General features: G+C 46.7%; 1 protein-coding gene across 3 annotated transcripts; it reads right to left on the bottom strand.

Moving 5' to 3' along the window:
- Positions 1–1,619: 1,619 nt before the first annotated feature.
- LOC115106358 (AMSH-like protease) lies at positions 1,620–16,805 on the bottom strand. Of its 3 annotated transcripts, none has more exons than XM_065007910.1 (11): positions 16,639–16,805; positions 16,440–16,500; positions 12,932–13,039; positions 8,536–8,753; positions 7,927–8,002; positions 6,519–6,614; positions 5,936–6,245; positions 5,547–5,671; positions 4,942–5,079; positions 3,155–4,187; positions 1,620–3,009 (listed from the first exon to the last, which is right to left on the bottom strand). In XM_065007910.1, exons 3-10 carry the CDS (start codon positions 12,959–12,961, stop codon positions 4,071–4,073), a joined length of 1,110 nt encoding a protein of 369 aa, XP_064863982.1. In that variant the 5' UTR covers positions 12,962–13,039; positions 16,440–16,500; positions 16,639–16,805; the 3' UTR covers positions 1,620–3,009; positions 3,155–4,070. The 3 variants fall into 3 exon arrangements, with proteins under 3 accessions (XP_064863982.1, XP_064863983.1, XP_064863984.1); XM_065007911.1 differs by having other exon boundaries at positions 16,718–16,801; XM_065007912.1 differs by lacking the exons at positions 16,440–16,500; positions 16,639–16,805 and adding an exon at positions 15,600–15,918.
- Positions 16,806–19,813: the final 3,008 nt, after the last annotated feature.

Below are 19,813 nucleotides of genomic sequence, written 5' to 3'. Positions count from 1 at the left end.
ACTGTCGCATCTAGCCACATTTTCAGCAGGTTAGCGTTTAATGTCATGAATCTTCATGACATGAATCTTCAGAGTGGTCACAAGCTGGCACAGCCAGTCATAAAAATCTGATTTTCAACCTAACCTTAAGCACACTGCTAACCCTAATGCCTAACCTTAAGCACACTGCTAACCCTAATGCCTAACCTTAAGCACACTGCTAACCCTAACCTTAAGCACACTGCTAACCCTAATGCCTAACCTTAAGCACACTGCTAACCCCTAACCTGCACAGTAACCTTAACCTTAAGCACACTGCTAACCCTAATGCCTAACCTTAAGCACACTGCTAACCCTAATGCCTAACCTTAAGCACACTGCTAACCCTAATGCCTAACCTTAAGCACACTGCTAACCCTAATGCCTAACCTTAAGCACACTGCTAACCCTAATGCCTAACCTTAAGCACACTGCTAACCCTAATGCCTAACCTTAAGCACACTGCTAACCCTAATGCCTAACCTTAAGCACACTGCTAACCCTAATGCCTAACCTTAAGCACACTGCTAACCCTAATGCCTAACCTTAAGCACACTGCTAACCCTAATGCCTAACCTTACATGAAGACCATAAAGCAAATTTTTATTTTCATGAACTTTTACAATATAGCCCATTTTGACTTTGCAGCTCGCTTGTCTAAGGGGAACATCACTGTTCTTGCTCCAGGACAAGGCTCATAATCAGTAAACGTCAACCTGTGTACCACTATGAGTCTTCCACCAGCAACGTAGCAACAAGACCTTCTGGGGACAAGACCAGAAGAGCCAAATTAATAATTGTCTCGGATGGGCATTTATGTTCAGTGGTGATCATGCAATGTCATTGTCAACATATGAATTGGCTTTCAAAGCATAGATATTAGAAACTGGGTAGTTCGAACCATGAATGCTGATTGCCTGACAGCCGTGGTATATCAGACCGTATACCATGGCTATGACAAAACATTTAGTTGTACTGCTCTAATTACGTTGGTAACCAGTTTATAATAGCAATAAGGCTCCTCGGGGGTTTGTGATATATAGCCAATATACCACGGCTAAGGGCACTCCGTGTTGCGTCATGCATAATAACAGCCCTTAGCAGTGGTATATTGGCCATTAACCACACCTCCTCGGGCCTTATTGCTTAAATAAACGTCAACCTGCACATTTTACGTCATTGTTTTCTGATAAAAGATTCTATGCGTCACTACCCCACATTCTGGGAAAACGAACTACCACAAAAGGACATCATGGTGTACAAATTTCCTGGTTCATCCTTTACGGAGACTGGCTTGTGTAATCTCTAACAACGTAATTACACGAACATCCCGCTGGGTACACACTGAATGAATCAACGTTGTTTCCACGTCATTTCAATTAAATTAAACTAACGTGGAATAGACGTTGAATTGACATCTGTGCTCAGCAGGATACTTCTTGCCCTGGATTGCAGAGAACTGGATCTCTGGCCCTGTCTTGATAACCCGTTTCACTCCATTCTTTTCCATTGACGACATGGTTCTGTTCATTTGGGGAAAGCAGAACAACTACATTTGGAAAGACACGCCGCGCAGTTAAACAACAACTCGGACAAGAAGATAAAGCAGTATGTGTTTTATTACCAAAATGACAGTGGAAAATTGTGGTAGAGTCACTGCATTGACTGGTTGTCTTTCCCATTTCTAAGCACAAAGCCACTACAACAGAGCATGTTCCTACAGCGCCACTGTGACAGATAATCACACTGTAGCAACAGTCCAACAACACACTGTAGTACTGATATAAAGTCAAATGAAAGACAAAGCCATTATCAGGACCGCTGTGAGGGGGTGTGACAAGTTATTTTCCCCTCACGCCCACTTCTGCCAAAGGTGAAAGAAGGAGAGCTCAATTTTCTACAGGGAGGGGTGCTTAAAGGCTAGCCTGGTCCCAGATGTGTCTGTGGTGTTTCGCTAACTTCAAATGGTCATTGGCAAGCCAAACAATGAGAGCACAAATAGGTCTGGAACCAGGCTACTTAAATGCTTCATGGGCGTGGAAAGTGAGCCGATACCTGAGCTCTGTGTAGTCAAGGCCCTTGAATGGCAAAAAGCTACTGTTACTTTAAGGCGCCTAAGGTTTTTTTGCTTACAAATTCTCTGAGCACTTTGGTTTGTTCCTCCCCACACAAGACATGCCACCTCGACAGGCTACTTTTAGGAATATTTAAGTTATGGTTCTCTTTTCTGGTCAACACCTCAAAATAAATCAAGACTCAAGACAAATAATGCAAAAATGTCAAGGCTAACATCCAACTGGCCAAAAGTCATTCATTATAACTAACTAAAAAGACAACAAAACAACTTCCCTAAGCCACAGAGCCATCACAATTAAATCCAGTCCATTTTATATTTAAGAAATCAATTTATTTTTATTTGTTCGTCAAATCTCTGCATGTAATCAATTGTGCAAATGCTGTATAATTGTGTTTTACAAGTCTTTTCCATAGTGTCCAGTTCCAGGAAAGTTAAATGGTAAGGATACCTTCATGGGAGAGTATCATTCACATAACACATAAGTGCACACACTTCAGCCAGTTCTCAAACTGAAAACACCTCAGGCCATTTACAGCAGGCCTGCATGCTAAAGTAGTTCTCTCTGGAGAATTCCACATCAAATCTGACAAGCCCCCCCAAAAAATCCACTCTGCCAAATTGACATGTTAAGCTCTCAAAAAAAAAAAAAAAAAAAACATACTTTAGGATAAAGGGTTGATAAAACGACACCATTAGAACAATTCATCACCATGTGTTGCAAAGAAGTTTCAATTAACAGTACGTCCTTTAAAAATAAAATACAAAAGCCTTCATTGTAGACAAAGATATAAATAGGAGATCCAGTTTGTGATGGTGAGGAGGAGGAGGGGGGTGAGTGTCTTCCCTTCCCCTCTCTGTCACCTGAGGTCCAGCACGGTTGTTTTCAAGTCCTTTATAACAACATGCCTACAGATCTGAAATGAGAAAAGCCTCGTTTAACTGTTCGGGTCAACTCACCGTGGAGAAGCACAACTAAACAATAGAAGGAAATGTGAACACATACAAGCTCTATTTGTGACAGTGCTGAGTGCTGGGAGGATGTCTGTGTGTATGACTTACGCTGAAGAGAGGCGGGTCCTTGGAGTGTGGGTGAAAGCCCTTCAGTCTGCAGCGGGCTACCTCCCCCATGCCAGAGCTGGTGAGTCTGAACACCCCGTACTGCAAAACACAGACGCAGGGCTATTATTCAACCATGCTGGTCATTTATGAACATTTGAACATCTTGGCCACGTTCTGTTATAATCTCCACCCGGCACAGCCAGAAGAGGACTGGCCACCCCACATATGCTCTCTCTAATTCTCTCTTTCTTTCTCTCTCTCGGAGGTCCTGGGGCCTAGGACCGTGCCCCAGGACTACCTGACATGATGACTCCTTGCTGTCCCCAGTCCACCTGACTGTGCTGCTGCTCCAGTTTCAACTGTTCTGCCTTATTATTATTCGACCATGCTGGTCATTTATGAACATTTGAACATCTTGGTCATGTTCTGTTATAATCTCTACCCGGCACAGCCAGAAGAGAACTGGCCACCCCACATAGCCTGGTTCCTCTCTAGGTTTCTTCCTAGGTTTTGGCCTTTCTAGGGAGTTTTTCCTAGCCACCGTGCTTTTACACCTGCATTGTTTGCTGTTTGGGGTTTTAGGCTGGGTTTCTGTACAGCACTTTGAGATATCAGCTGATGTACGAAGGGCTATATAAATAAATTTGATTTGATTTGATCACAGACACTGTCCTCGTCTACACGACTTAGAGAACCAGATAGAGATGTTGAGTATAGAACTGACACGACTCATTGTTCCACGTCACAGAGAATCATCATGTCGGTTCTACATCACGCATTTCTAACTCCCTGGAACATTTCTCGTTACTGAGTAAACTATTTGAATTACCGTCCACATTGCATGTCTTAGTGGATTGGTTTTCTTTAGCGTTAAGCATCAGCAGGCCTACTCATTCTAGCGGACAGGGACAGAGACTCACTCGTTGTGTTTGGGCGAGCAGACGATGGCGATGGCTTCAGGCAGCATGAGCTGGTAGGAGCCGTGTGTGTGCAGGTCTACACTGGACAGGAAGGCCGTCTGGGTGGGGTGGGTCTAAGGGCAGAGGAGAAGAGAGCAACCAGCAGAAGAGATAATGGAACTGCGTCAAAAAGGTCATTTTCTGTTAGGTGAATTACATTTGGTATTTACAGAATAGGTTTATTCCCCAAAAAACGGTGGAACTCCAGATGTAGGATATTAATTTGATCACTCTTTTGTTACTGCACAGCAGGAAATGCAGAATTGTAGTGTATTTGAGTTTTTAAAAGGCTTCTAAAGTCTGTAATTTACACCTGATTTGCCATAACGAAACATGCTAAATGCAACCATTTTCCTGCTGTAGCAAACTGGCTCGAATTAAGATCCTACATCTGTACATTTCACTGTGTCCCACCCCTGAACAACTCCCATGTTAGGGGATATAAACCATAAATCCAAGGTTTATATTGAAGGGGTACAGAATCTACAGTGCATTCTCTAAAGGTGACTGGCAGGGCTATGAATAACTGTGACATCTGAACCAGAGGGCCTGGTTTCTATGGTGATATTATGCAAATAAAAGCTCAGCCTCTGCTAATCTCTCCCCAGCACAGCCAGAAGAGGACTGGCCACCCCTCAGAGCATGGTTCCTCTCTAGGTTTCTTCCTTGGTTCCTGCCTTTCTAAGGAGTTTTTCCTAGCCAACATGCCTCTACATTGCTTTCTCTCTGGGGTTTAAGGCAGGGTTTCTATATAGGCACTTTATGACAACTGCTGTTGTAAAGATGGCTCTGTAAATATATGATTGGGGAGGGGTGATGTCCACTCACATGGATCCAGCCCAGAGTCAGCAGACTGTGGTGGTCCTGGAAACTGAAGAGCTCCTCTACATTCTCCATATCACAGTAGTCTGGGCCAGCTGACTGCTTGGGAACCACCACATGGGTCAGCAGAAACTCATTTCGAGTCTGGAAGAGACAAACACTTCCCATGAATACCCTCATACTGCATTAGAAGTGCATTTATAACAGCTTATGAGCTAATTCATTACAAATGCACAACAGTTGCTAATAACGGTTCATAAGTCTGGTGGCACTGAAGTACTGTTATTGCTATTTTGCAGGATTGGGCACACCCACCAACACACAGCAATCTGGAGCAGGCACTTATATCATAAGATAGCAAATAATGTTCGAAGTACAAGCGACTTCAAATACTATTCTTGAACTTTGAACACCTTACATTGGCAACCTCCCTCCTCGTTCACAGAACTATTGTTTGCAGATGACATGATTACAAATGGTGACTCCTGTTGTACGCTTAGACATAGTAAACTGGGATGTTTGACTTTCCCCAATAAACTGACAGTTTGTCTACAAGATAAAAAGGGATAAATGTTTGCGTACAGTATATTTGATGTAAGAGCATGTCTTACCAGGTTTCCACAGAGGACCCCACATGTCTCTATGCCCCTGGCTGTGTTGCTGTCGGCTAGCAGCAAGAACTTGTAGGTCAGGTCTCTCGGAATGATGACCCGCCTCAGGCCCTCAACCAGTTGAGCTGTACAGACGCGCGGACACACACACACACAATGTTGAACTACAATAACAGGATGTCCAACCATGTGACTCATGCAGCACATATACAGACTACAAATACATCAACAGTTATTATACTAGCCAGCTAAAATATACACAGTAGCTATTAATGTAACCCATTGTTGACTTCCCCATATTACCTCACTAATGGATTGTTTGAGTAACAATCATACGATCTAAAATATAGAGCCTAGATGTTCAATCGTAATGGAAGCAGGACACTCACTATGTACGCCAGCCAGTGTAGCTGCTGGCTTGCTGCTGGGGAGAGAAGGTTGATTGCGGTTTGGGTCGAGACGAACATGGTTCTTGGAGGAGTGGGACAGGCAGGACCCGTCCGTTTGTTCAGGCACTTTAGCGACCGCCTCGTCTCTGCGATTGGCCAGCTCCTGCCTGCGCAGTTGGTCCTCGAAGTGGCGGAACTGCTCCGCCTCCATCTGCATCCTGCGCAGCTGAGCCACCCTCAGTCTCTCCTGCTCTACCAGAGACGTCCTCTGCAGCCGCTGGCCGCAGCCATCCACCACCACAGCCTGGCTCTGCACACACACACACACACACACACACACACACACACACACACACACACTTGCCATTTCAATGTTCGTACCATTTGTTGATATAGGTGATCTTACTCCAAAACACTTCTGTTCACTACAACTATAAACTTGCTGCATTGAAGTATTCCCATTCGTCAAAAAGTGACCCAAATAATATGAACAGGTGTTGCACCCTAGCACAAACAGGGTATCCAGCCAGCCTCCAAAACAATCTGTCTGAATGTAATGAAGGGTTTGGGTGCTAAACCTTACCTGACTCATTAGATATGCTGCGTGTTCCTTGTTGAACTTCTCATGCAGGAGCTTCCTCAATTGATCTTTGCGTGGAAATGCGACATCTTGCAATTTCTGAGAATAACATCAACCAGATAAACGGGACAAGGTCATGTGTGTGAGTGCAGGCTGGGAAACACTTTCTTCCATTAGCAGTGGGAATTTGCAGGTTAAACGGTCAGGTCAGTCCAAGTGGGCTGATTCACTACTTTGAGAAAAGAAAAACGACTAGCCATTACACTACCATTTCAAAGCTCTTAATAGATTATTAGTGTCGCTTCTACTGTTAGTCACCAGAAGGTCATCTACAGCCTTTTGTAGACTGGTGCTGTCCCTGAGCTGACCTTGGTTCGCTTACCATAAACATACCTCACTTAAATCAAAGCAGACCACTAAGTAGCCTATCACTCAGGCAGACAGGGCCCTTTCTCCATCCCACCACCCCATCTCTCTCTATCCCTCCATCCATCCATCCCACCACCCCATCCCTCTCTATCCCTCCCTCCATCCATCCATCCCACCCCTCTCTCCATCCCACCACCCCCATCCCTCCATCCATCCATCCATCCCACCCCTCTCTCCATCCCACCACCCCATCCCTCTCTATCCCTCCATCCATCCCACCTCTCTCTCCATCCCACCACCACATCCCTCTCTATCCCTCCATCCATCCATCCATCCCACCCCTCTCTCCATCCCACCACCCCATCCCTCTCTATCCCTCCCTCCATCCATCCATCCCACCCCTCTCTCCATCCCACCACCCCATCCCTCTCTATCCCTCCATCCATCCCACCCCTCTCTCCATCCCACCACCACATCCCTCTCTATCCCTCCCTCCCTCCATCCATCCATCCCACCCCTCTCTCCATCCCACCACCCCATCCCTCTCTATCCCTCCCTCCATCCATCCCACCCCTCTCTCCATCCCACCACCCCATCCCTCTCTATCCCTCCCTCCATCCCTTCACTCCTCTCTCCAGCTAAGTTAATGAGCTCTCTGCAGGTCTGAGCACCACGGGGATCCCCCAACACAGCAGGCCAAGGGTTTAGCACCACGGGGGTCCCCCCCAACACAGCAGGCCAAGGGTTTAGCACCACGGGGTCCCCCCAAACACAGCAGGCCAAGGGTTTAGCACCACGGGGGTCCCCCCCAACACAGCAGGCCAAGGGTTTAGCACCACAGGGGTCCCCCCCAACACAGCAGGCCAAGGGTTTAGCACCACAGGGGTCGCCCCCAACACAGCAGGCCAAGGGTTTCGCACCACGGGGGTCCCCCCCAACACAGCAGGCCAAGGGTTTCGCACCAGGGGGTCCCCCCCAACACAGCAGGCCAAGGGTTTAGCACCACAGGGGTCCCCCCCAACACAGCAGGCCAAGAGTTTACCTTCATTATCACCTGCTTCTCTGGCACGCTGCACTCCCGGTAGTCTCGATGGCTGGGGAGTTTCTCTACAAACAGACTGACACAACAGAGAGATGGTTAGACAGATTATAGTTTATGAAGACTTATTTTTACTGCTACTACTACTACTACTATTGTTAATCCTGTACCCTAGTCACTTCACCCTACTAGGTATATATCGACCTCAATTACCTCGTACCCCCACGCATTGATATGGTACTGCTACTGTCTGTATATAGCATCATTCTTGTGTATTTTATTCCTTGTGTTACCATTATTATTATTATTATTATTGCATCATGGGAAAGGGCTCGTAAGTAAGCATTTCACAGTAAAGTCTACACCGGTTGTATTCAGTGCATTTGACGAATACATTTTTATTTGTATTATTCATCAATCCAGTACTTGAACTGCCATTAGTACATTGGACATAGGCATGTTAGTATTCCACTATCACAGGCCCTAAACTAGTCTGCAACAATTGTCAATTCAACATCTATTCCACGTTGGTTCAATGTCATTTAATTGAAATGACGTGGAAACAACGTTGATTCAACCAATGTGTGCCCAGCGGGCACTCTCTCTCCTCACGTGATGAACTTGTTGTAGAGGACGTAGGCGTTCTCCAAGCTGCCCTCCTCCAGGTACACGGCGGCCATGCGCTCCATCTCCACGCCGGAGCGGAAGTAGCGGCGTGGCGTGATCTCCTCGTTGATCTCCACGCTGCAGCCCATCTTGCTGAGGGCCAGCACGCGCTCCGCCGCCGTCAAGCTCACGTCGGTGTGGTCCGGCTCGGCCGCCAGCTTCTTCTGTTGGGGGTGAAAGGTCACCCGGGTCAGAGTTCAAAGTGTAACACAGGCCAACTTAGCAGTCAATGTAACCACAAGCGTCGGAGTATAGAAGAACATAATACATGTCCTTGTGGTAGTTTAGCATTTTCCTTCCAATGGATAAGGTTAGGATTTGACTAAGCATGGAGAGGACAGCCCTGTCAGCACAAGCACACCTCTTTCTACAGCTCAGGGCCCAAAACAACACATTTATCACCAACATTGCATCAGAACAGTGTCTACATGGGCAGAAAACCCCTAAGGCTAACAGCCTGACACAGCAACACTATCACCCCTAGCAGCAGTACTACTGTCATCAACTGAAATGCCAACGGCTAGGATCAGCATGAGCCGTCTCCCTCAGCAACCTCCCAGCCCTCCCCAAGCGGTCACATGACCAGGCAACATCAGCACTGTCATCCCTCACTAGGTCAGGTCAGCCAAAACAGGCGGGGGATGGAGGGGGGGCTGATCGGAAGCATTCATAGGTAGAACGGACGGCGCTATGCTAGTACACACTACCCTGATCAGCCCACCTCCACACTAATGAAAACATTACAGTACACACGGGACACTGCTGCCTCAGGGTTCTTTGAGGTTACTATTGACGTGGGAGTCCACTGGACTCTGCAGGGGGTAGTGACGAAGACTACGGGGGAAATTATTGTACTCTCGATGAAGGATCAGATTAAGACATCCTTTCGGTAGCGACAGTTGAAGCAGGCAGGAGTTCTCTCTCTTTGGAGGGCTCGATGATAGCATCTCCTTTGTCTAATCATCTATTCATGAGCAGAGGAAGTGTAAAGAGGCAAACATCCGCTCCATCCCTTTCTCCCACCCCAGGATGGAGGGATGGCCCTGAATGGAGAGATGAGTCTGACAGAGCAGCTGAATACTAATGGGAGTGAGTCAGGGGAAACCGTTGGTGTGGATCCCCAGCCCACTAACCCATTCCCACTCTACAGAAGAAATCAATGCAGCCCACCCACACCCTTATCACACCCTTCTACACAGAGGACGCCCATTCACTCCAGCTTTCCACCCACCTTCATATACTCAACTTGATCCCTACATTTCCTAAAGACAAGTGAACTCAAGCCCATCAACCTTACTCACCTTCCACCCACCCCACTCCACACACAGCTCATCACTCCCCCATCACCTCCCACCTCACACACAGCCCATCACTCCCCCAGTCACCTCTCCTACTCCACACACAGCCCATCACCTCTCCCACTCCACACACAGCCCATCACTCCCCCCGTCACCTCTCCTACTCCACACACAGCCCATCACCTCTCCCACTCCACACACAGCCCATCACTCCCCCCGTCACCTCTCCCCTCCACACACAGCCCATCACTCCCCGTCACCTCTCCTACTCCACACACAGCCCATCACTCCCCCATCACCTCTCCTACTCCACACACAGCCCATCACTCCCCCCGTCACCTCTCCTACTCCACACACAGCCCATCACTCCCCATCACCTCTCCCACTCCACACACAGCCCATCACTCCCCGTCATCTCTCCTACTCCACACACAGCCCATCACTCCCCCGTCACCTCCCACCTCTCCTACTCCACACACAGCCCATCACTCCCCGTCACCTCTCCTACTCCACACACAGCCCATCACTCCCCCATCACCTCTCCCACTCCACACACAGCCCATCACTCCCCCGTCACCTCTCCTACTCCACACACAGCCCATCACTCCCCCGTCATCTCCCACCTCTCCTACTCCACACACAGCCCATCACTCCCCATCACCTCTCCTACTCCACACACAGCCCATCACTCCCCGTCACCTCTCCTACTCCACACACAGCCCATCACTCCCCCCGTCACCTCTCCTACTCCACACACAGACCATCACTCCCCCCGTCACCTCTCCTACTCCACACACAGCCCATCATTCCCCCCCGTTACCTCTCCCCTCCACACACAGCCCATCACTCCCCCGTCACCTCTCCCACTCCACACAGCCCATCACTCCCCCGTCACCTCTCCCACTCCACACACAGCCCATCACTCCCCCATCACCTCTCCCACTCCACACACAGCCCATCACTCCCCCCGTCACCTCTCCCACTCCACACACAGCCCATCACTCCCCCGTCACCTCTCCCACTCCACACACAGCCCATCACCTCTCCCACTCCACACATAGCCCATCACTCCCCCCATCACCTCTCCTACTCCACACAGCCCATCACTCCCCCATCACCTCTCCCACTCCACACACAGCCCATCACTCCCCCAGTCACCTCTCCTACTCCACACACAGCCCATCACTCCCCCAGTCACCTCTCCTACTCCACACACAGCCCATCACTCCCCATCACCTCTCCTACTCCACACACAGCCCATCACTCCCCCGTCACCTCTCCTACTCCACACACAGCCCATCACTCCCCCGTCTCTCCTACTCCACACACAGACCATCACTCCCCCCGTCACCTCTCCTACTCCACACAGACCATCACCTCTCCCACTCCCCACAGCCCATCACCTCTCCTACTCCACACAGACCCATCACCCCCCCCGTCACCTCCCTACTCCACACACAGCCCATCACCCCCGTCTCCTACTCCACACACAGCCCATCACCTCCCCACCCACACAGCCCATCACCTCTCCCACTCCACACACAGCCCATCACTCCCCGTCACCTCTCCTACTCCACACACAGCCCATCACTCCCCGTCTCTCCTACTCCACACACAGCCCATCACCCCCCACTCCCCACACACAGCCCATCACCTCCCACTCCACCACAGCCCATCTCCCCCCGTCACCTCTCCCACTCCACACACAGACCATCACCTCTCCCACTCCCCACAGCCCATCACCTCTCCTACTCCACACACAGCCCATCACTCCCCGTCACCTCTCCTACTCCACACAGACCATCACTCCCCGTCACCTCTCCTACTCCACACACAGCCCATCACCTCTCCCATCCCACCCTCTCCCACTCCACACACAGCCCATCACTCCCCGTCACCTCCCTACTCCACCACAGCCCATCACTCCCCCCGTCACCTCTCCTACTCCACACAGCCCATCACTCCCCCGTCACCTCTCCTACTCCACACAGCCCATCACTCTCCCCACACAGCCCATCACTCCCCCCACACCTCCACACACACAGCCCATCACTCCCCCCGTACCTCCCCCACACACAGCCCATCACTCCCCCCGTCTCTCCCACTCCACACAGCCCATCACCTCTCCCACTCCACACACAGCCCATCACTCCCCCGTCACCTCTCCCACTCCACACACAGCCCATCACCTCTCCCACTCCACACACAGCCCATCACTCCCCCCGTCACCTCTCCCACTCCACACACAGCCCATCACTCCCCGTCACCTCTCCTACTCCACACACAGCCCATCACTCCCCATCACCTCTCCCACTCCACACAGCCCATCACCTCTCCCACTCCACACAGCCCATCACTCCCCCCCGTCACCTCTCCCACTCCACACACAGCCCATCACCTCTCCCACTCCACACACAGCCCATCACCTCTCCCACTCCACACACAGCCCATCACCAGCCCCGTCACCTCCCACCTATCCCACACGCACATCTCTCCCCACTTTACCTCTAACCCCTTAAGGCGTGCACACTAGGTTCAGTTTGCGCCTAGCAGAACTCGGCTAGGTGAAGTGAACGTATGTGCCTCGCATACTCCCTTAAAAGACAGTCGCTTGAAAAATTAGAAAAGCGCGGCAATAGTACCGTTTGTCCCCCTTGAGACGCCGTAGCCAGTTAACACTTCCTCAAAAATGTACTCAAAAAATCTGTAATTAATTGACGTTCGTTCCGAAGAGGTTTTAGTAATTTTACAGCTAAGCTGTTTGTTGCAGTATTTCACAATGGAAAAAATGTGCATGAAAGAGAGTCGTCTCTCATTGAATGACAACAAACACTTATTTGAAGAATCCCTACTGTTGACCAATCACCACACTTCAGAATGCCTCAACAAACAAAGAAAACATTTGGAGCATGAACAGCCGGAAAAAAAAACTTTCTGAAGACCAAAGGGAACAAAAACGTCACAAAATGTCATCATAATATATGCACGAAGTGTTTAGGATGGGAAGCATACGGACGTCTTTACCCCCGACTAACAAGACTCACCAGTGTGCTGAAGCTGAAGCCTTGCTCCATGGTGGCTTTAGACTGCAGGATCACAGGCTCCAATCTTCCCAAATGTGTCCACCTGTCATCTCCTAAGATGAAAGCCCACTGGAGAGGAGAGGAGAGAAATCTTAGCTCGGCTAATGGCCATGACTCTGTTGTGTAATGATGGCCGTGTGGTCGATCAGGTTCCCTCTCACTGAGAGATCGAGACATTAATGTTGTCCACAGAGACAGCTTACCCTTGGTAGGAGTTGATAAATTGATCAAGCTCTTGACTTAGAACACGACTTGCATTACAGTATGTAGTATTTTCAGCCAACAAGGATTTCTGTTGTTTCATAGCACGAGTCTCCAAGAGCAGCTGCTCAATCTTATTCTTACAGCTTCTTCAAAATAGAGTAACATACTTTAATGGCCTCCAAGAAAAGGTGGCATACTGTTGCTATGATAGCTTGTAACCAGGGAGCAAAATAGGGAGATTCATGGACATATTCTGCTGAGATGAAATCTTTTATCTATCACTAAACTTGGTCAATGAGCAGATTTGAAGTGTCTTTAATCCTACAGGGTCCCTCTACTCTTCAATCCCAAAACTACTATTTGATACTGCAATCGAATTGAAAGCAAGATGTTGCAATACTTCCAAACCCTTTCCATTTGTCAGTGACATTCTGGTTGATGCTGCCATGGAAACCCATCATGTACAGTGCACAATAGCAGCATGGGGTGAAATCTAGGTGTAATTAACACTGCCCAAGGCTGACTGCAATGTGAAAAAGAGACTTCAAGTCAGTTCCTGTAAAATGTGTATATTTCTGCAGTTAACACGTGTATTTGATACAAAAATTTGATTTGAATTCTGAATTATTCCCCTAATTAATTTTCACGCCAACAAAGAAACGTGAAAAGAAATGGCAAACAAGTCTCTTATAATCCAAAGTGTGCCCCAAATAGAAACATTGACCTCTGTACTGAAAATAAATAGTTTAGTTGAAGTCCAGACTCCAGAGAGTCTGATCAAAATCTCTCCTGTATCCTTTTGTCTATCCTGTCATCAGCACTTGAGCACTCATCATTCATGTGTGGAGTGTTCGCCAAGCTTTGGATTCCTGCTTTCTCTTCAAGAAGCAGTAATGAATGCTGAAGCAGATGGGAACAACATTCACTGATTCAAATAGGATTTTTTTTTACCAAATAGAATTACAGGAGACTTGACAGGCATCAGTCACTAGCAGACAGACAGGGTTGAATATTTTCACAGTATTTTACAAATGTTCCATCCCTAGAATAAATCACTTTTCTCCCAGGTAATCCGGTAACACTGGAAGAGTCATTCAAAAGCATATACTGTAAATAGGCCCTTGTCTGGATTTGATTAGAGCTTTGATTGAAAATTCAAGTCTGATGCTACCTGCACCTAATGAGCCATACATTACATACATTTTATGAGCTCTACATTAAAGACATGTAATGAGCCCAAAAAAGGCCAAATGACTGCGTTGTTATCCAATACACATACAGTACCAGTCAACATTTTGGACACACCAACTCATTCAAGGGTTTCTTTATTTTGACTATTTTCTACATTGTAGAATAATAGTGAAGAAATCAAAACTATGAAATAACACACGTGGAATCATATTGTAAACAAAAAGTGTTAAACAAATCAAAAAATATATTTGAGACACTTCAAAGTAGCCTCCCTTTGCCTTGATGACAGTTCTATATATTTTTGTGACTTGCGGTAAGTCTTTGTGGTTCTAAATCAATAGTTGTTTAGTGGTCTAAAAATGTTGGTAACATTAACTTGCTTGACCATGCTATAGGTCATGAAACTGTACATGCAATATGCTTTGTGGACTTCACTAGACAGAGGTTGCTATCTAGTTTTGTGATAAAACCAAAAAGGTGTGGTTGACTTTATTCTGCCCCTGTGTCTGATTGTCTCTGCCTTTAGGCCTTTAAATCATGGTCGCAAGGGATATCAGGTTAAATAAAAGGTTATAACGTAACTATCACAACACAAAGGTTGTAATATGGCTTTTCTTTTGGCTTCCCCAGTGATTTACCCACACGCCGCTACTGCATTCCCATCATTAATTAGCTAAATATAAGGCTAATACTGCATTGAACGCATTCCCTGAAAAAAGGTAGGCTAGAACAACTATATATCAATCTAGAACAGGATGATCTATTTTGGATGAAATGTCAATGGAATTGACGAAGAGAAAGACTGAGACTGCTCCCTGAGCGTTGATGATTCATCATGCAGAGGCCGTAGAGAAGCCAGATTTAGACATTGCATATAATTTAAACAGTTCCATTTCACTCCATGCTGTTTATATAAATAATTTAATAGAATTTACCGGTTTCTCACAGTTATTTATCCCGGGAAAAGGGAGTGGTTTTAGGTGGTAAATCCCGGTAACCATGTTCCCGCCATTCAACCCTACTAGCAGATTATGAATACAGCATGATATTGATTTGGCTTTCTAACTACAAACCCAATCAGGAAACTAAGGTGTACTACTCTTAGTGCTATTGTTGACAGTAATTTCAGTACTGTTTTCTGTGGTACGGTACAGTAAGGACAACAAAACAACATAATGAAGTGTTGCTTGAGAATGGAAAGGCATAGAAAGCTAAAAGTTATTTTACAACTTACCTAAAAATGACATGTCGATATTCCAGGGAACTACTGAACACATTTGATTGAAATTCCCTATTAACATTGCCCTACTAAGGGACTTCGCAATCATGAGTCTTTCCTTCAAAATGCACCATTCAAAATTGGTAGGCAATTTTAAAATATGACTTGCAAACAGTGCAGATTCAGGAACCCCCCCCCCAAAAAAAATACAAATGAATGTGGTTGCATTGTAGGCAGTCTACTGTATGAGTCACAGTACTATCATTTGGAAAATTGTCCATTACACCAGTATCTAATATCCATTATAACATTATCTTCAATTATTTTAATAACAAACGTCAGTGAATTTATAGATATAGAACGTATGTAAGTATCCTCTGAAACAAAATAAAACAGTTGAAAACAGTGTAACTTCCGCTCTCTCAACTGTGTTTCCTGTATTCTTTGGTAAACTGATGCACCTGTCACTAGCCGTTACAGTAGTACTACGTCCTCTTTTGATAGCCATGTGTATCAAAATAAATGTATATTTTTAAATTACACCCTACATGTCAACGCTAGGAACGTGTCTCATCAACAACATTGTATCTGTACAATGGCGTCGATCATCCCTTGAGCTACAGTGAACTGGTAATTTCAGATTCCATGTTGCAACCTCATGTTTGTGATTTAAAATAAATTCCTGGACATTTCACAGCTTTGCAACATCAGGAGATTTAAGAGGGGGGCTTATGAATGAGACTAACTTAATCAAACTACTGCGTGTAAATTCAGGAAAATAATAGAAGCTATTTGATTTAAACAGCTTAACGTGCAGTAAACTGATCAACCATGTAAATAGGTGAAAACGCTTACCAGTGTATTTACCCGCGTCTAATGCCCATACTCGGGTGTCTCTGTCGTCACGTGGCACATGCTAGAATTGAGTGCGAAAACAGGCGTCAATAAATCACTGTTCTCTTATCCAAACCTCGCCGATTTAGCTTTCATACAGTAACCTAATTCATGAAGTCATTGTTCAAAAAGAAAAAGGATAGAAAGAGCGACAGTTTACCAGCGATAAAATGGCTGAAAGCGGTCTTTCAAATCCAATGTCCAATAAGGCGAGAGAGATTGTTATCCAGTCCACCTACTATAGCATCGGCGATGTGGTGGTGGCAGCAGCGGCGGTCTCTATGAAGTGATGTGTGGAGAGGGGAATCCAGTCCACTGGTGGACAAAAGAGAAAATGCCCTACAGTTGCGACACATGCGGCATCATTTGCATCCTGTAATTTACAAGAATATTCATGCGTCCTGTAATTTAAAAAAAGATTGTTCATGGTGCACACCACAGAAGCGTTTGGCTTGACACATTGCATATTAAAGTGGGGAAAATTAGAAATAAAAAAATCTAAATCAAATCAAATCAAATTTTATTTGTCACATACACATGGTTAGCAGATGTTAATGCGAGTGTAGCGAAATGCTTGTGCTTCTAGTTCCGACAATGCAGTGATAACCAACAAGTAATCTAACTAACAATTCCAAAACTACTGTCTTATACACAGTGTAAGGGGATAAAGAATATGTACATAAGGATATATGAATGAGTGATGGTACAGAGCAGCATACAGTAGATGGTATCGAGTACAGTATATACATATGAGATGAGTATGTAGACAAAGTAAACAAAGTGGCATAGTTAAAGTGGCTAGTGATACATGTATTACATAAGGATGCAGTCGATGATGTAGAGTACAGTATATACGTATGCATATGAGATGAATAATGTAGGGTAAGTAACATTATATAAGGTAGCATTGTTTAAAGTGGCTAGTGATATATTTACATCATTTCCCATCAATTCCCATTATTAAAGTGGCTGGAGTTGGGTCAGTGTCAATGACAGTGTGTTGGCAGCAGCCACTCAATGTTAGTGGTGGCTGTTTAACAGTCTGATGGCCTTGAGATAGAAGCTGTTTTTCAGTCTCTCGGTCCCAGCTTTGATGCACCTGTACTGACCTTGCCTTCTGGATGATAACGGGGTGAACAGGCAGTGGTTCGGGTGGTTGATGTCCTTGATGATCTTTATGGCCTTTCTGTAACATCAGGTGGTGTAGGTGTCCTGGAGGGCAGGTAGTTTGCCCCCGGTGATGCGTTGTGCAGACCTCACTACCCTCTGGAGAGCCTTACGGTTGAGGGCGGAGCAGTTGCCGTACCAGGCGGTGATACAGCCCGCCAGGATGCTCTCGATTGTGCATCTGTAGAAGTTTGTGAGTGCTTTTGGTGACAAGCCGAATTTCTTCAGCCTCCTGAGGTTGAAGAGGCGCTGCTGCGCCTTCTTCACGACGCTGTCAGTGTGAGTGGACCAATTCAGTTTGTCTGTGATGTGTATGCCGAGGAACTTAAAACTTGCTACCCTCTCCACTACTGTTCCATCGATGTGGATAGGGGGGTGTTCCCTCTGCTGTTTCCTGAAGTCCACAATCATCTCCTTAGTTTTGTTGACGTTGAGTGTGAGGTTATTTTCCTGACACCACACTCCGAGGGCCCTCACCTCCTCCCTGTAGGCCGTCTCGTCGTTGTTGGTAATCAAGCCTACCACTGTTGTGTCGTCCGCAAACTTGACGATTGAGTTGGAGGCGTGCGTGGCCATGCAGTCGTGGGTGAACAGGGAGTACAGGAGAGGGCTCAGAACGCACCCTTGTGGGGCCCCCGTGTTGAGGATCAGCGGGGAGGAGATGTTGTTGCCTACCCTCACCACCTGGGGGCGGCCCGTCAGGAAGTCCAGTACCCAGTTGCACAGGGCGGGGTCGAGACCCAGGGTCTCGAGCTTGATGACGAGCTTGGAGGGTACTATGGTGTTGAATGCCGAGCTGTAGTCGATGAACAGCATTCTCACATAGGTATTCCTCTTGTCCAGGTGGGTTAGGGCAGTGTGCAGTGTGGTTGAGATTGCATCGTCTGTGGACCTATTTGGGCGGTAAGCAAATTGGAGTGGGTCTAGGGTGTCAGGTAGGGTGGAGGTGATATGGTCCTTGACTAGTCTCTCAAAGCACTTCATGATGACGGAAGTGAGTGCTACGGGGCGGTAGTCGTTTAGCTCAGTTACCTTAGCTTTCTTGGGAACAGGAACAATGGTGGCCCTCTTGAAGCATGTGGGAACAGCAGACTGGTATAGGGATTGATTGAATATGTCCGTAAACACACCGGCCAGCTGGTCTGCGCATGCTCTGAGGGCGCGGCTGGGGATGCCGTCTGGGCCTGCAGCCTTGCGAGGGTTAACACGTTTAAATGTCTTACTCACCTTGGCTGCAGTGAAGGAGAGACCGCATGTTTTCGTTGCAGGCCGTGTCAGTGGCACTGTATTGTCCTCAAAGCGGGCAAAAAAGATATTTAGTCTGCCTGGGAGCAAGACATCCTGGTCCGTGACTGGGCTGGGTTTCTTCTTGTAGTCCATGATTGACTGTAGACCCTGCCACATGCCTCTTGTGTCTGAGCCGTTGAATTGAGATTCTACTTTGTCTCTGTACTGATGCTTAGCTTGTTTAATAGCCTTGCGGAGGGAATAGCTGCCCAACAAGAAGATATTTCTATGGAAGCCCATTCAGCTACCCACATTTATTTGAATGTGGAAGCTATTTAAAAATGTTCGAGATGCACTCTTAACATTTCGTGATACTAAGCCTTGTCTGGCAGCGAAACATTTCACTGGCTTACTTACTTAAACTAATGTGGTTTCTAATGACAATTGAGATGTACAAACTATGGCATAAGGAGACGACATGCGGATAAGAGGCAATCTGTAATTTCGATTAAGACAATGAGCGAGCTAGGACAAACGTATAACTATTTGTTCAGCACTTTTGAAATGTACAGCGACAGAATTCATAATATGGGCCGTTCTTAGTGTTCTCCCTGTACACCAAGTCAGAACTGTAGGATAAATAAAGGGGGCATATAAGCAGACAATGAAAGCTCTTACAATATTTGATCATTACATTTCTCAAAAACAGGTTATAGGCTACATGTGCACCACCAGGTCAGAACAGTAGGCAAAATGAAGAGGTGAAAATAGACCAAATTATTAGGGTGTTTCACATGGGCTACTAACAGCTTACTACACAACGTACACTTAGTATTGTTTTCAGTATACAGTACAGTATACATTGGGGCGGCTGCTTAGCCTAGTGGTTAGAGCGTTGGACTATTAACCGAAAGGTTGCAAGTTTGAATCCCCAAGCTGAC

The sequence above is a fragment of the Oncorhynchus nerka genome, linkage group LG23, assembly GCF_034236695.1.
Source record: "Oncorhynchus nerka isolate Pitt River linkage group LG23, Oner_Uvic_2.0, whole genome shotgun sequence".
In the NCBI taxonomy this organism is placed as follows: domain Eukaryota; kingdom Metazoa; phylum Chordata; class Actinopteri; order Salmoniformes; family Salmonidae; genus Oncorhynchus; species Oncorhynchus nerka.
The sequence above is the reverse complement of the archived record's forward strand: the minus strand, read 5'-3'. Positions and strand labels throughout refer to the sequence as shown.

Excerpts from the sequence above, each read along its gene's own strand:
- LOC115106358 (XM_065007910.1), bottom strand. The coding sequence starts at position 12,961 with ATGGAGCAAGGCTTCAGCTTCAGCACACTG. Across the intron at positions 5,672-5,935 it reads TACACTGGCTGGCGTACATA|CTCAACTGGTTGAGGGCCTG; the intron begins GTGAGTGTCCTG and ends GCGTCTGTACAG. Across the intron at positions 4,188-4,941 it reads TGACTCTGGGCTGGATCCAT|ACCCACCCCACCCAGACGGC; the intron begins GTGAGTGGACAT and ends CTCTGCCCTTAG.